The sequence below is a fragment of the Brassica oleracea genome, chromosome C9 (assembly GCF_000695525.1).
Source record: "Brassica oleracea var. oleracea cultivar TO1000 chromosome C9, BOL, whole genome shotgun sequence".
Lineage (NCBI taxonomy): Eukaryota > Viridiplantae > Streptophyta > Magnoliopsida > Brassicales > Brassicaceae > Brassica > Brassica oleracea.
This window is the reverse complement of record NC_027756.1, coordinates 39,716,071-39,729,795: the sequence shown is the minus strand read 5'-3', so window position 1 is coordinate 39,729,795 and position 13,725 is coordinate 39,716,071. Positions and strand designations below refer to the sequence as shown.

Sequence of the window (13,725 nt, the reverse complement as noted above, 5' to 3'; positions counted from 1 at the left end):
CAGTTAGATCATGCTGGCTATTTCAGGTATTGAGGGTAACAGTTGGTTATCTCAATTAATCCTAAGACCTAAAATGAGGGTGATAAATCCTAATTTTAACATTAAGCTTAACAAGCATGAAAGAACAATCAAAACACCTTTTTAACAGGCTTATTAGCAGCACATACTTTCAACCTTATTGAGAAACCTAAATCTAACAATTGGGTTTACTCAGAAATATTCATGAGAGACAAAGTCATGATGGTTTGAATAAAACTCAAATGAAATATTGAACACAGAAAATAAAAGTAATAGAAATAAAGGAGTTCGAGATCTTCTCTGTTATGCAGTCTCAGATCTATCTCTCCATTCCTAAGCTCTTCTAATGGTAGCCAAAATGCTTCTTCTCCCCAAACAAGGTCTTTAGGCTAGTCTGCCTCTAAAATGATACAAAACCCTAGTACATATAGCCTCGCAGACGGCTAAGGGCTTAGGTTGCAATTAATAAACTTTATGGAAATGAAGTCTTCTAATTTCGTGATTAATCCTCGAGTGATCCAATATCGATCGATGGCGCTCAACGGCTGTCGATTGATTTTAATTGGCTCTCGTCGATCGATATTGCTCTTCAAGCGTCGATCGACTCTCTACGCGTAAAAGTACTCCAAAGTGTCCCAAAAGCATCATTTCCTTCTATCAAGTAGCTGAACCTGTAATTGCTTTGAAAAGACTCTAAAACATAAAAAATATATCTTAAAACACTTATATACCATGACTAAAAATAGGTGAAATCCATGGTATATCACTCAGGCCGCTTCTTTCTTGGGCCAGAATCTCCTTTAGAAGTCTCGTACTCGCGGATAGATGGGCTGGAGAACCTCCGGTTTGGAAAATTCATAACTCCTTCCTCCGTGAAGCTTTTCAAGTGATTCCAAGCCTCAGTGAATCCTTGGTGCGTTGGATTTCCAGGGAAATTGGATTCATGACAAAAGACCTTCTGGCTGTTGAGATATCCGTTTTGGACTGAACCCCTATCGCTGGCATCTCCAAGGCAGCCGGTTTGGACAACAAAGCTTCTCCAAATCTCAGGCTGTTGGGCACGGTCAATGCTTTTATTTCTTAGAGGCTGAACCTGTCTTTCCTGGATAGTCAAAACAAATACTAAAAGACCAGGATCAAATGTGCAAGACAAATACTTGTTCAAATCAAAAATCAAGATATCTTTTCCAAGAACAAGTAGCACACATTTCAGTTTGTCAAGATGCACATCAAAGTAGACATTACAGACCAGAATCTATCAAGATATGCAATAATATTATTCATTTTCAAGAGTACATATCCTTCTTAACATCTGAACACAAAAGAGTAAGTTCACATTGAGAAACAACTATCAAAGACTCAAGATGTTTTTCAAAGAAAGTGTTGTAAACCACAATATCATCAAGGCTCAAAACAACACAATTACCACAAAATGATCTCAGAAGATGTCAAGTTTTATCAGTTTCAGAATACACAAGATCAGGCTGCAAAACAGAATAACCAAAATCAAGATCGCAAAAATCATTTTCAGTTCTAAGTGATTTATTTTCCAGCAACTGTTTAATCAAGAAACCGTCAAAGGCAAGAGACTATGCAAACAAATCATCAGTGATCAGTGCATGTTTAGAAGAACTCAGATCAAAATCATTTCCTTTGAAAACAAACGAATCAAAAGATTGTCTAGCACAAAAATCATTTTGTTGCAAATCAAGATCATATGACTTTTCAAGAGGATGAAAACCTTTGTTATGGTCCAAGAACTGGTCAAAGCTCAAAATAATTTCAGAATTGATGCCATTGACATTTTGAAAACGTTCATCATGTTTAAACACTTTAAAAGAATTAATCATGTTTTCAAAAACAGATTTTGAAACACAAAAATCTTTCATCTTGTCAAGACCAAAACGAATCACATCATGAGAACTGATCCTCACAAACATATTAGGCTGAGAATTAATGAAATCGGATTTCTCACAGTGCTCTTGAAGATCAGGAGTCAAGGGGCAGGAGTTGTGCCGGGATCAAAACATAGATGGCTCTCCATAACGATGGAGGTGATGCTTGTTTCTTCATCAAAGACTGGGCCAGGTTCGTCCTCCTCATCAAAGATAGGATCTAGATCGTCATCCAAGGGGTCTCTAGTGTCAATACGTGGTCCTTGATGTAGATAGTCCAGTGGCTCTTCCTCAAAAACCTGTTGAGACAAAACAAGACTACTCGGATGCTCCGGTTGCAAAACAGTTAGTTCTACAATAGTTTGTTCATTATCATTCATAAACTCAGATTCAAAAGAAGGTAGATCACAATTTTTCACACAAGAAAACAAGCTTTCTATTGGCTCGTCATCAGATTCATCAAAGATGGTAAAGAATCTAAAAAATCATTAAACTCTTCAACATGGGTTTCAGATTTACCTTTAGGTTTTTCACTGATGAACAATGATGGCTCAGCTACAGGTGCCCGTGTGGATGTGCTCTTCTTATGGCTTTTGCTGATGTCTTTGAGGGCTTTCATCATTCCCTTCTCAAAGTTGTCATAAATTTCTTGGACATCAAACTGAAGTAATAGCCTTTTTGGATCAACCACATCTCTGGTCGTTTTGATATGATCCTTGCACCTTATGTCTAGCCGTTCCTGCACACTAACAAACTCATCAAAATTATTCAAAGAATATTTAAATGGAGATTGAGAGACAGTTTGTCGTGGGGATTTCTCCTTGCTACTTTTCCTTTGAAGACCAAACATCATAACCTGAAAATCTCAACACAAAAGTTAGGAAACAAAACTTCACACTCTAAAGTGCTTAATCTCACCCAGTCAAGTGTTTCTCTCAGATTTAGGTGATCATCGCACACAAGTTTCTACTCAATGTTCTAAGAGAACAAATCAAAGAAACCCAATGGGCAAATCCAAGAAAACAAGGGAATTTTCTCAAGATAGAAAGATAAGAGATTTTTTTGATTTTTGAAATCCGTTTTAACCACCTCAAAGGCTGGATTTCTCCTCAGCCAGCAGGCTTTCTCTTCCACCACCAATCCCCAAATGAAACTTTCGATTTTCTTTTTTTTTGTTTTCTCTTTTTTTTTGCTTTATAGATCTTTCACAGCCAGCAGGCTTTCTCTTCCACCACCAATCCCCAAATGAAACTTTCGTTTTTCTTTTTTTTTGTTTTCTCTTTTTTTTTTCTTTATAGATCTTTCTCTTTTTTTTTATATGGTGAATGGTAATGAGGGGCCCGGGTTTAAGAAAGGTAGAAGAAGAAGTGTTTATAAGAAAATGGAAGATGAGACAGATGAATGAAATAGACAATACCGGAAGAGTGGCTCTGATACCACTTGAAGAACCCTAAGGAACAAACACTCAACCGGATTGATAAGGAATGGATATGAACTCCAAAGGAGAACTGGATGGGATGAATGGTGACACAAAAGGCTGCGGAAAGACCTCTTGATACTACCAGACTTCGATCGTTGCTGGATGTGACGCACCGGTCCAACAAAAGAAGGATCGGAACTTGGAGTGAATTACTCTCTCAAATAAGAGGTTCAGATGCAGTACTTAGGGATCGAATCCACAAGGACTCTAGGATTACTCAACAGATCTAAGGGATTAGAAATAAAGATAGACTAAGAGGTTTGTTTGTTTAAAAGCAGTAAATGATGAATCGAACAAGGCAATTGCTCGGCTGTTTAAGTTGAAGTTGTTTTAAGGATGGGAAAACAGCTAGACTTAGGCAAATTCTCAGGTATGAAAGCATTTAACTTAGTTTAGACTAAAGGGTTTGACGGTTTTTGAACTCAAACAATGGTAAAACCATATAGGTTTTCTTTACTAGATCTCAGATCTCAACTGTCGTCTTTTGATCTCGAGAAAGAGTCGATCGATGCGACGTGATGCACATCGGTCGATACACCTTTCAAACAATCGATCGACACAACGATAGTCGCGTCGATCGACGGTTCTTCTAGCAAGCCTTGCGAGAGGGTTTGAAGCTTTCATCATTCTTATGGTGCACATGTGGATGTGCTCTTCTTATGGCTTTTGCTGATGTCTTTGAGGGCTTTCATCATTCCCTTCTCAAAGTTGTCACAAATTTCTTGGACATCAAACTGAAGTAATCGCCTTTTTGGATCAGCCACATCTCTGGTCGTTTTGATATGATCCTTGCACCTTATGTCTAGCCGTTCCTGCACACTAACAAACTCATCAAAATTATTCAAAGAATATTTAAATGGAGATTGAGAGATAGTTTGTCGTGGGATTTCTCCTTGCTACTTTTCCTTTGAAAACCAAACATCATAACCTGAAAATCTCAACACAAAAGTTAGGAAATAAAACCTCACACTCTCAAGTGTTTAATCTCACCCACTGAAGTGTTTCTCTCAGATTTAGGTGATCGCACACAAGTTTCTACTCAATGTTCTAAGAGAACAAATCAAAGAATCCCAATGGGCAAATCCAAACAAACCAGGGAATTTTCTCAAGATAGAAAGATAAGAGATTTTTTTGATTTTTGAAATATGTTTTAACCACCTCAAAGGCTGGATTTCTCCTCAGCCATTAGGCTTTCTCTTCCACCACCAATCCCCAAATGAAACTTTCGATTTTTTTTTTCTCTTTTTTTTTTCTTAGTAGATCTTTCTCTTTTTTTTTATATGGTGGATGGTAATGAGGGGCCCAGGTTTAAGAAAGGTAGAAGAAGAAGTGTTTATAAGAAAATGGAAGATGAGACAGATGAATGAAATAGACAATACCGGAAGAGTGGCTCTGATACCACTTGAAGAACCCTAAGGAACGAACACTCAACCGGATTGATAAGGAATGGATATGAACTCCAAAGGAGAACTGGATGGGATGAATGGTGACACAAAAGGCTGCGGAAAGACCTCTTGATACTACCAGACTTCGATCGTTTCCGGATGTGATGCACCGGTCGAACAAAAGAAGGATCGAAACTTGGAGATAACCTCACCAAGAAACTAAGAGGTGTTCTAAACAAAGAACAAAGAAATAAACTCATAAAAAGGGGAAAACAATATGTATTATTTTGTGGCTCTTAGGCCTTATATATAGGATTACAAGTTGTAGAAATCCAAAGAAGAATGTGCTAAAAACAAGACATAAAAACTAGAAATGAAGACTTTGACTAAAGACTGAAATTAAAGATTTTTGTTGAATTCTTTTTCCCATGCACGACCAAGACTTCCTTGCTGACTCCCTCTTGGTATTCTTGATGAGAATGGGCTTGAAATGGACTGAGGAAATGGCTGGTCTGGAAAGAAACAATCCCATAATGAACTTTTTATGAACTTTTCTTTGGGCTGAAAAGGCCCATTTCGCCCAGCAGCTGAACCAGCTCCATCTTCAGTGTTACTTAGCTCATTCAGCTCCAACATAGTGTCACTTAGCTCATTCAGCTCAGCCAGCTCCAGAGTAGTGTCACTTAGCTCACTCAGCTCATCTAGCTCCTCCAAGTAAATGTCACTTCGTCCAGCTCGTCCAATGTGGATTCTAGCTTGACCATAAGTCTTAAAATGTGAAGTTGGACGGGAAAGGCAAGCTCCAGAACGGTTAGATCGGTCATCCGGCCATGGTTCCAGCCAAATCTCCTTTCCAGACGCATGCGGGACGGTCCGGTACACTGCACGGTCAGTCTATCCGGTACGGTGAAAAACATGAACCTCGGTTGAAATGTTCAGAACGTTCTGAACTCCATGCTGAGCTGGTTCCATGTACTGATCCGTGGACTGCGGCACATCAACTGGGGTTTTCACATTCTCTCTCCGGAGAATGGTTTACCATATTTTTTTTAATATAAGGAACTGAAGTAATGTTGGTATATTTGTCATGCAATTTGTATGTTAGTTTTGTGCTTCAGTTACGTTTAATCAAGCATGAAACTTTATTGAATACTGCTTGAATCAAATAAACTATACAACGATAGCAACAGAGAAGTATTCTCGAAATAAAGCACTAAAGAAGCTAAACGAGACAAGAGAAAGAGTCAACAATAACCAGACCGTGGGGTTATGAAATAATAATTTCCTAGTTCCGTAAGTCTAACAAGATCATGTCCTGTCTTGTACACAGCTACAGGAGACGTTGGATCGCACGTCATGAATTCTACGTCACCGTTGATTTCAGAGACGTCGTTGCCTTCTTCGTTGGCGGCATATTCAAAAAGCAGAATGTCTCCGATACGAAACTGTTTCTCCTCGCTCCACTTGTTATAGAAGTCACTATCATAGACTTTCCATCCTTGTGAGTCTCCGACCTTGTACGGTCTTTCCAATAGGAAGGATCTTGCTAGGCGGTGGTGGTGGTGGAGGAACCGGACGTGAGGGGTCATGAATGACAAGAACATCGAGCTTCTGTCCCAGTGCACATTGAGCTTGATTTGAGGTGATGAAGTAGTGAAAACGGTTCCGTGAGAGTCACGACATCGTGTCGCGTGTTGTAGACGGCTTTGGGAGAGGAATAGTCGCATAACTCATATCCCATATCGCCGAAAACATGAGCCACATCATAGATGTTGGGATCGTATTCGAAGACGAGAGAATCTCCCACGTGAAACTCCTTATAGTCAGCCTCGGCCCAAGCGTAGTAGACGTCGTCCTTGGCAGTCTATCCTCAGAGTCTCCGACTTTGTAGATCTTCGCCGAGCAGTGACCCGAAAGAACCGTGAAGCTCATCATCATCATCACAAACCCGAAGCTGAAGATTCTCGTTCTTGTCGCCATTATATATCTACAGAAGACGAACAAGAAAGATCATAAAGTATGATCGAAGGAAGCAAATTTTAAATATTCATCACGTTTAAAAATCTCTAATCCTTTTCTGATCAGGTTCGTGTATGATTTCTATTTTTTCTAGTTTCGTCAAAAATCTTATCCTCGGTTCACAAGGAACATACAAACTGATATCTATATTTTCGAAACTACTGTAATAAATACACACCGATAGATAATATTTAATTGTGTTGTTTCCAATTAATTTTCTTAGAGAATAACGGGTGAGAAAAGTATATAATAATATAATGATATATCTTTCATATAATAAATAATAACATAATTATATATTTTGTATATTTTTGTTAAAGATAATATAAATGTTTTCTACAATTAAGCTTTTATAAAACAAATCATTACTATTTTTTAATAAAAATTATTTCTTTTAGAAAATATTTCTCTTGCAGATATCCATTCAGCTCACTTGAACCTGCCTCGTATAAAAAACACTCACATCCTTTATATACTGAATCACAAGTCACTTACCCAATGAAAATCTGACATATATTTTTATGTTTTAAAAAATAAAATCAGTTAAAAGTAATCTTTGAATTTTCAGAAACATTTATTAAATTGAATCCCTAAATTTTCTCTTACCGATTATACACGTTCAAAATTTGAAAGAAAAATTGTGTCATTTATAATTAAAAATCATGTCACAATCTGTTTTAGGGTTTAACTTCTATATAACTTAAAGTAACTAATTTATTACATATCTCTTTTCTTTATCATCATATCTTCTTCTTCTTTTTTGTTAAATACCATCGTATTTTCTTTTTCCTTTTTTTGAGTTTTGGGTGTAGTTAAATCTATACACGTTTATATCTAGCTTTTTCAAACTTAATTTTCTTTCATTTCCATTCAATGACGATGTCTCATTCTTTTTAATTCTTTCTACATGATTTATGTTGAAAATGGTATTTAATATGATCCAGTTCCGAAGCTTTCGTCAAACAAGAAAGGAAAACTCAAGAATTTTTTCAGCAATTTAGGTAACAATACATATATCTGAATCTACTATATCAAATTGAGTACAAATTGGTTTGTTATGGTTTAATTATTTTACAAATATGTTTTCTAACAGAACATATTCAACTTTTTTACAAATCCATTTATAAGTCTATTACACAGACTGAGCACTATATATATATATATATGTCTTCTCTTAACTTCAAGGTTCAAAGTCCAAGTTCAACCAAAAAAATCGCAAAATATGTTTTATTTTTATTTTTAATTTGGCATTTATATTTCTACAAGGAAGATTACAAAACTTTTGAATAAATAATTTCAGTAAATTTTTTAAAATGTTTAATATTTTATTTTTGTTATATTACAAATAAATCGTCCAAAAAAGAGAAGAAGAGAATGTTAATATGGTGTTAGTAGGAACTAAATTTATATAATTGTTAAAAATTTCAAGTCCTATGATTATTGGTATGATTCTAATTTTCTTATTAAAATCAAGAGCTATTGGTTTGATAATGTCCGATAACATATACAATTTATTATTATTCAAAAATTTTAATTTTTAATATTCTATAATTTTATCAAAATTTGATGTTATTAAAATTATAATTTTTAATAGGACTCAAGTATCATCTACAAATATTGCAATATAATACATGGAAAATTAACATCCCACAATCAATTTTGCTACAATTCATACTACTTTAACATAACAAGTAAATCATTTTTATTCCCGTGCTCAGTAGGAAGTAATATACTAGTTTCATATATTTCAAATGGACCAACCCACATCTACCCCTCTGCGGATCAAACAGAAGTAATGATTAAAATTTCCTGTGCATCCTTATACTTGCAATACTAGGATAAGATATATGTCTTGCGCAGAGTAAATTTATATGAAAATTATTTAATAAATATCGTATGGAAAAATAAAATTTATATTTTTGATCAAATTAATATTTTTGGCCCTTAAACAATTTTTAGAAACCTTTTCGTTAATTACATAATTTGTTTACTGATGACCTGATCTTATTTTTAAAAATATTTTAGGTCAAAAATCACTTATCGCATAAGAACCTAACGTTTAGGCCGAAGAATCTCAAGACTATTATTTGTTTACAATGAAACTATGTCAGCTCGGTTTTATATCATGATTTAGCAATTTAAAAGTTAATTATGGTTATGAGAAGTTTACGTTCACGTGTCAATTATATCTATCTTCAATATTTTTTTCTCATTTTTGTGTCATTTTTTTCATTTTGGTTATTGTTCGATATAAATATTAATTTTTGAGTTTTTTCTTATTTTGTTATTTTGTTTTGGCCTAATATTTAGAAAAAGTTTAAGATTTAAAATTATTTAAGAGATACATACTTAGGTTAAGATATGTGTCTTGTGCAGAATAAATATTTTATATTTATTTTTTTTATGTTTTTGACTATTATGAAATAATAAAATAATAATTATATATTAAATAACTAAGAAATCAGTTACTATTATGTAATAAAATGGCATTTGCATATAAATCAAAAGACCGCTCTTGTTTATTCGCAATTATTTTAGGATAAATAAATCAAAACAACCAATTTTATCTATCGTATATGATATATAATTAAATTTTAATGATATTAGCATAGATATATAGTATACTTTTAATATGGATATTTATTTAATGAAGTTTCTACTCATACGATTTTATGATTATTTGCATATTTATGTAATAAAATTTTACACTAACGATTTTTTTAATTTGGAATTTTTAGTGGTTTCAATAATTTATAATCATTTTAAAAAAACAATGAAGATTTTAAAATTAAAATATTAACTTTTCGATATATGTTAAAATAGCATTTCTATAAAACAGAGAAAATCGGTAACTGGTAACAACTCATGTGTTGGTAGAAGAACTAGGGGTGGGCACTTCGGTTATTTTTTCGGTTCGGGTTCGGTTCGGTTTGGTTGGTTCGGTTATAGTATATTTCCAACTGAAATAAACCATAGTTAGTTTGTTTCGGTTTGTGTTCGGTTTGGTTTATATTTGGTTCAGTTTGTATTATGTTTGGTTTGTTTTTTTGGATCGGTTTAATTAGATTATTTTTAGCTTTATTTTTCTAAGAAAAATTATGTTTTAAAAAATAGATTATGTAAACATAAACCATGTGAACTAAATTCAATATTAAATTGAAACAAAAACCTTTAAAAAATCACAAAAGTATATAAAAATTAAAACAAATGAAAGTTAACTAAAGTAAAAAAACCAACATCATTAGTAATGTTTCTTATATCATTAAAATTAAAAAGCCTGCAATAAATAAAGGTTAATTCTCCTAAATAGGCAATTTTCAAGTTTTGATCACAAAAATAGACCACAAGAAGGAAAATGAGCAAAATGTTTCATTTAATAGGTAAAAGACCCTAATACTCTAGATATAGAAAAAAATAAAATAAAAAATAAAATAAAAATAATAATAATCAAAAATAATAATTTTTTTTATAGTTTTAGATTATATGTTTTCAAATTCGAACTTTTTTATAAATTTTTTTTTTTTCAAATTTTCTTTTTGTAATTCGAAAAATCTTTTTGAAACTATTTTTAAAATTTTTATTTTCAAATTTTTAATATTTATTTTTTATTTTATAAAATTTTAAATCTCAATCGCAAATCCCCACCCCTTAACTCTAAACCCTAAAGTTTGGATTAGTTAACCCTAGGGTATAAGTGTATATTTATCTCTTTAATGAAATATTTTGGTCATTTTGATCCTTAGAGTATATATTTGTGACATAAACTTTTTTAGTGCTATCCTAGGGTATTTTTCATAAATAAAATATTTTAAATCAAAACATTTTGATGATTACATATTAGGTTAGAAGAATATAAGTTAATGAATAAAAAATACAAAAAATTTGGTTTGGTATTAGAATTTTAGTATATTGGTGTTACTAATATTTTTAATTTAAATAATTACAAAAATACATCGGTTTTTCGGTTCGGTTCGGTTTAACCATTCGGGTTGGAAAAATCATCAACCGAATGGTTTGAAATAATCTTTGGTTCGGTTTGAATCGGTTTCGGTTTGGTTGGTTCGGTTTGACTCGGTTCGGTTTGGTTTTTTTGTCCACCCCTAGGTAGAACTACTAGATTCCAACCGAAGTTAGTTGGTTAACATAAACATAACAAATCCTAATCCCTATCATCAAGAATCCAGACAAAACTCATAAATACCCCAAAAATGCAAATCATCTACAAAGTTGTTGTATTTCTCGTTGGGGGACAAGACGATGACAAAACTAGAAAATAAACAACATTTTTAAGAAAAAAAAAATTCAAGACTTCTAATTTGGAGTAGCATTTTTTTTTTTTTTTGTCGACTACCCTTTGTGAGTTAGATCAGGTGGCAGACGAGAGGTGGCAGACGAGACGAACACATATTTATGATGTTCATAATAGTTTTTGCAGCAATCTTATAAAATACATGCATACTACATTACAAACTTCACCAACACAAAATTCTCAGCAAACAGACATGACTTGAATCTTTGACTTTTACATTTTACAAATACAAAACTCTTAAACACGAAAGCTATAAGTAGTCTACAAACTCCATGAGAAGACCCGTTCCCTCTGAAGCTTCTACATTGGGTTCATGACAACGTCTCCTTCTAACATCCGTAACACCTGAGACATAAGTAAGCACATAAATTGACAAAATGTTATCAACTTTAAAGTATTTTTCAGATGAGCTACGGCAACAAACCTGAGACATTCGTGGCCTGGAGTTAGGGTCACGGCGAATGCATAGGTAAGCACATAGCGCCATACAGTAAACTTCTTGTTCAGAGTAACAATTCATTAGACGTGGATCAAGCAGCTCTTTAATGGCTTGTTTCTGCAACAACGGTCTTGCCTGAAAAAAAAAACAAACAAAAAATGTTTCTTCTCTGTAAGCATCAGAGAGCCTTAAAGACTGATACTTTTATTGACATTCATAGTTTTTTCTTACCCATTCTGTGAGACATTGTTGACCTTTAGGACGTTTGATGTCCATAGCTTTTCTTCCTGTGATAAGCTCAACTAAAACAACCCCAAATGAGTAAACATCTGCTTTCTCTGTAATCTGTCCACTTTGTGCATACTCAGGTGCTAAGTACCTGAAGAAAAAACAGAACACTTCAAGCTTCATTAACGTGTTCAACAAGTAAATCAAGAAGAAGAAATATAGTACCCGAAAGTTCCAATCACTCTGGTTTCAACTCCTTTATCTCCTTCTGGTTGCCATCTCGCTAGCCCGAAATCTCCAACCTAGAATACGTTGTAAAGTTTCAAACTTTGCACACACTCAAAAGAGCAGAGAGAGAGATTGAGCAAAAAAGTAAGAGTACCAAAGGCTCAAAATCATGAGTGAGGAGAATATTATTAGGGCGCATGTCCCTATGAACAATGCAACCTACTCTGCATTCTTCATGAAGGTATCTCAACCCACGAGCTGCTCCAACCGCAACCTTTTGTCTCGCTGACCATCCTAACGGCTCTTTCCCCAAACCTATATCAAACTTTCCTTTATTAGCAACTTTTAATGAAATAAACAAGAATGTTATATACATACCAAAAGTAGAAAGCTTTTACCATAGAGATGAGAATGCAACGACCCATTGCAGATATACTCATAAACAAGCAGCCTCTTCCCATCTTCCACGCATAGTCCAATAAGCATCACCACGTTCCGATGCTGTGCACAGCTCAAGACCTCAACTTCAGAGCAGAACTCTCTGTCACCTTGTGTGCTAGCGATCTTATACTGTTTGACAGCAATGATCTGACCATCTGGTAAAGTTCCTCTGTGAACAGAACCAAACCCACCTTCAGCCAAGAAACTCCCTTTAGAAAAACCCTTTGTCGCTGTCTCCAGCTCTCCATAAGTAAACCATCTTGGAGGGTTTCCGAATTTAGGTGCCTTGTGTTGACATATTGAACACAGTGGAGGAGGTCCAGGAGCTGGCTTTCTTGATAATGAAACCACTTCTCTCACGCTTTTGTTTAAGCATGTATCAGAGTTACGGATCTCCTTTCCCGCTTCAGGCTCTTTCTTCGATGAACCGAGTCTTAGAACCGAAGCAAATCTTGATTTTCTTGGAGTTTCTGTGTGAGGTTTGGACAAGTCCCCACTAGGACTCACGACAACAGATGCTGTGACAGATGAGGAAGCCATTGATAAGGGACTCCACTTATCACCATCAGAGTCGGAATCAGATTCAAAGAAACTCTTGTTTCCATCACTGACCCATGGATTGAGGCCCTCAAAGACTTGAGAGGCAAGAAACGGTGAAGCTCCTGCATCAGAGCTAGATATAGATGAAGTTGTTCCCATATCGGTTGTGGTCTGTGAAGAAGAACCTTCTTGGTCTGGACTGCTAGCTGGAGTCACAAACGGCTCCCTCAGCTTTTTTCCTTGTCTTGAGCTTCTCACAGACTTTGAAGTTAACGTGGAAACAGCTTGTGGATGCGCTGTATCTGCATTTTTCACCAAGTTGAGACGAATAACCTTTGGCTGTGACTTCTTGATCACCACAAGGTTGCACTCTAGCTGCTCCATACAGCATTTCTTCTCATACTTCAGTCCCCTGTTTAAGAACTTTGCAAGGTCAAGAACCCACTCAAAAGTAAATCTCAGATGATATGTAATGTATAGTGTTTACCTGTCTAAAATGACCCAGTTTGAGTTGGATTTTTTGGCTTCAGCAGCAATGATTCCATCAGGTGAAGCAAAAACAATTTTGATTCTGACATTTATCTGCATTATTATTATTAAAAGCAAATGAAACTCTGTTTTGGATCTGATTAACTAAGAGAAAGCTATAATCTTTTAGAAAGGGAGTCATGTACCTTTTCTGCATCATAAACATTGTGTAACTGGAACATCATCTGAGAACAAGACTCATGAATATCATCTTT

The 13,725-nt window shown here is 34.7% G+C and overlaps 1 protein-coding gene and 1 pseudogene across 2 annotated transcripts in view; both read right to left on the bottom strand.

The window, feature by feature from the left end:
* Window positions 1–781: 781 nt before the first annotated feature.
* On the bottom strand, window positions 782–6,758 carry LOC106314989 (annotated as a pseudogene).
* A 4,479-nt stretch (window positions 6,759–11,237) lies between these two features.
* Window positions 11,238–13,725, bottom strand: part of LOC106318995 (inactive protein kinase SELMODRAFT_444075) — a 3,815-nt gene continuing 1,327 nt past the window's right edge. For both annotated transcript variants that reach the window (XM_013757181.1, XM_013757182.1), the window contains 8 exons: window positions 13,657–13,721; window positions 13,470–13,564; window positions 12,400–13,394; window positions 12,156–12,316; window positions 11,999–12,075; window positions 11,777–11,924; window positions 11,531–11,680; window positions 11,238–11,451 (listed from right to left, as the gene is read on the bottom strand). In XM_013757181.1, the coding sequence (XP_013612635.1) occupies window positions 11,407–11,451; window positions 11,531–11,680; window positions 11,777–11,924; window positions 11,999–12,075; window positions 12,156–12,316; window positions 12,400–13,394; window positions 13,470–13,564; window positions 13,657–13,721 (1,736 nt within the window). In that variant the 3' untranslated portion in view covers window positions 11,238–11,406. The remainder of the gene's footprint in view (window positions 11,452–11,530; window positions 11,681–11,776; window positions 11,925–11,998; window positions 12,076–12,155; window positions 12,317–12,399; window positions 13,395–13,469; window positions 13,565–13,656; window positions 13,722–13,725) is intronic.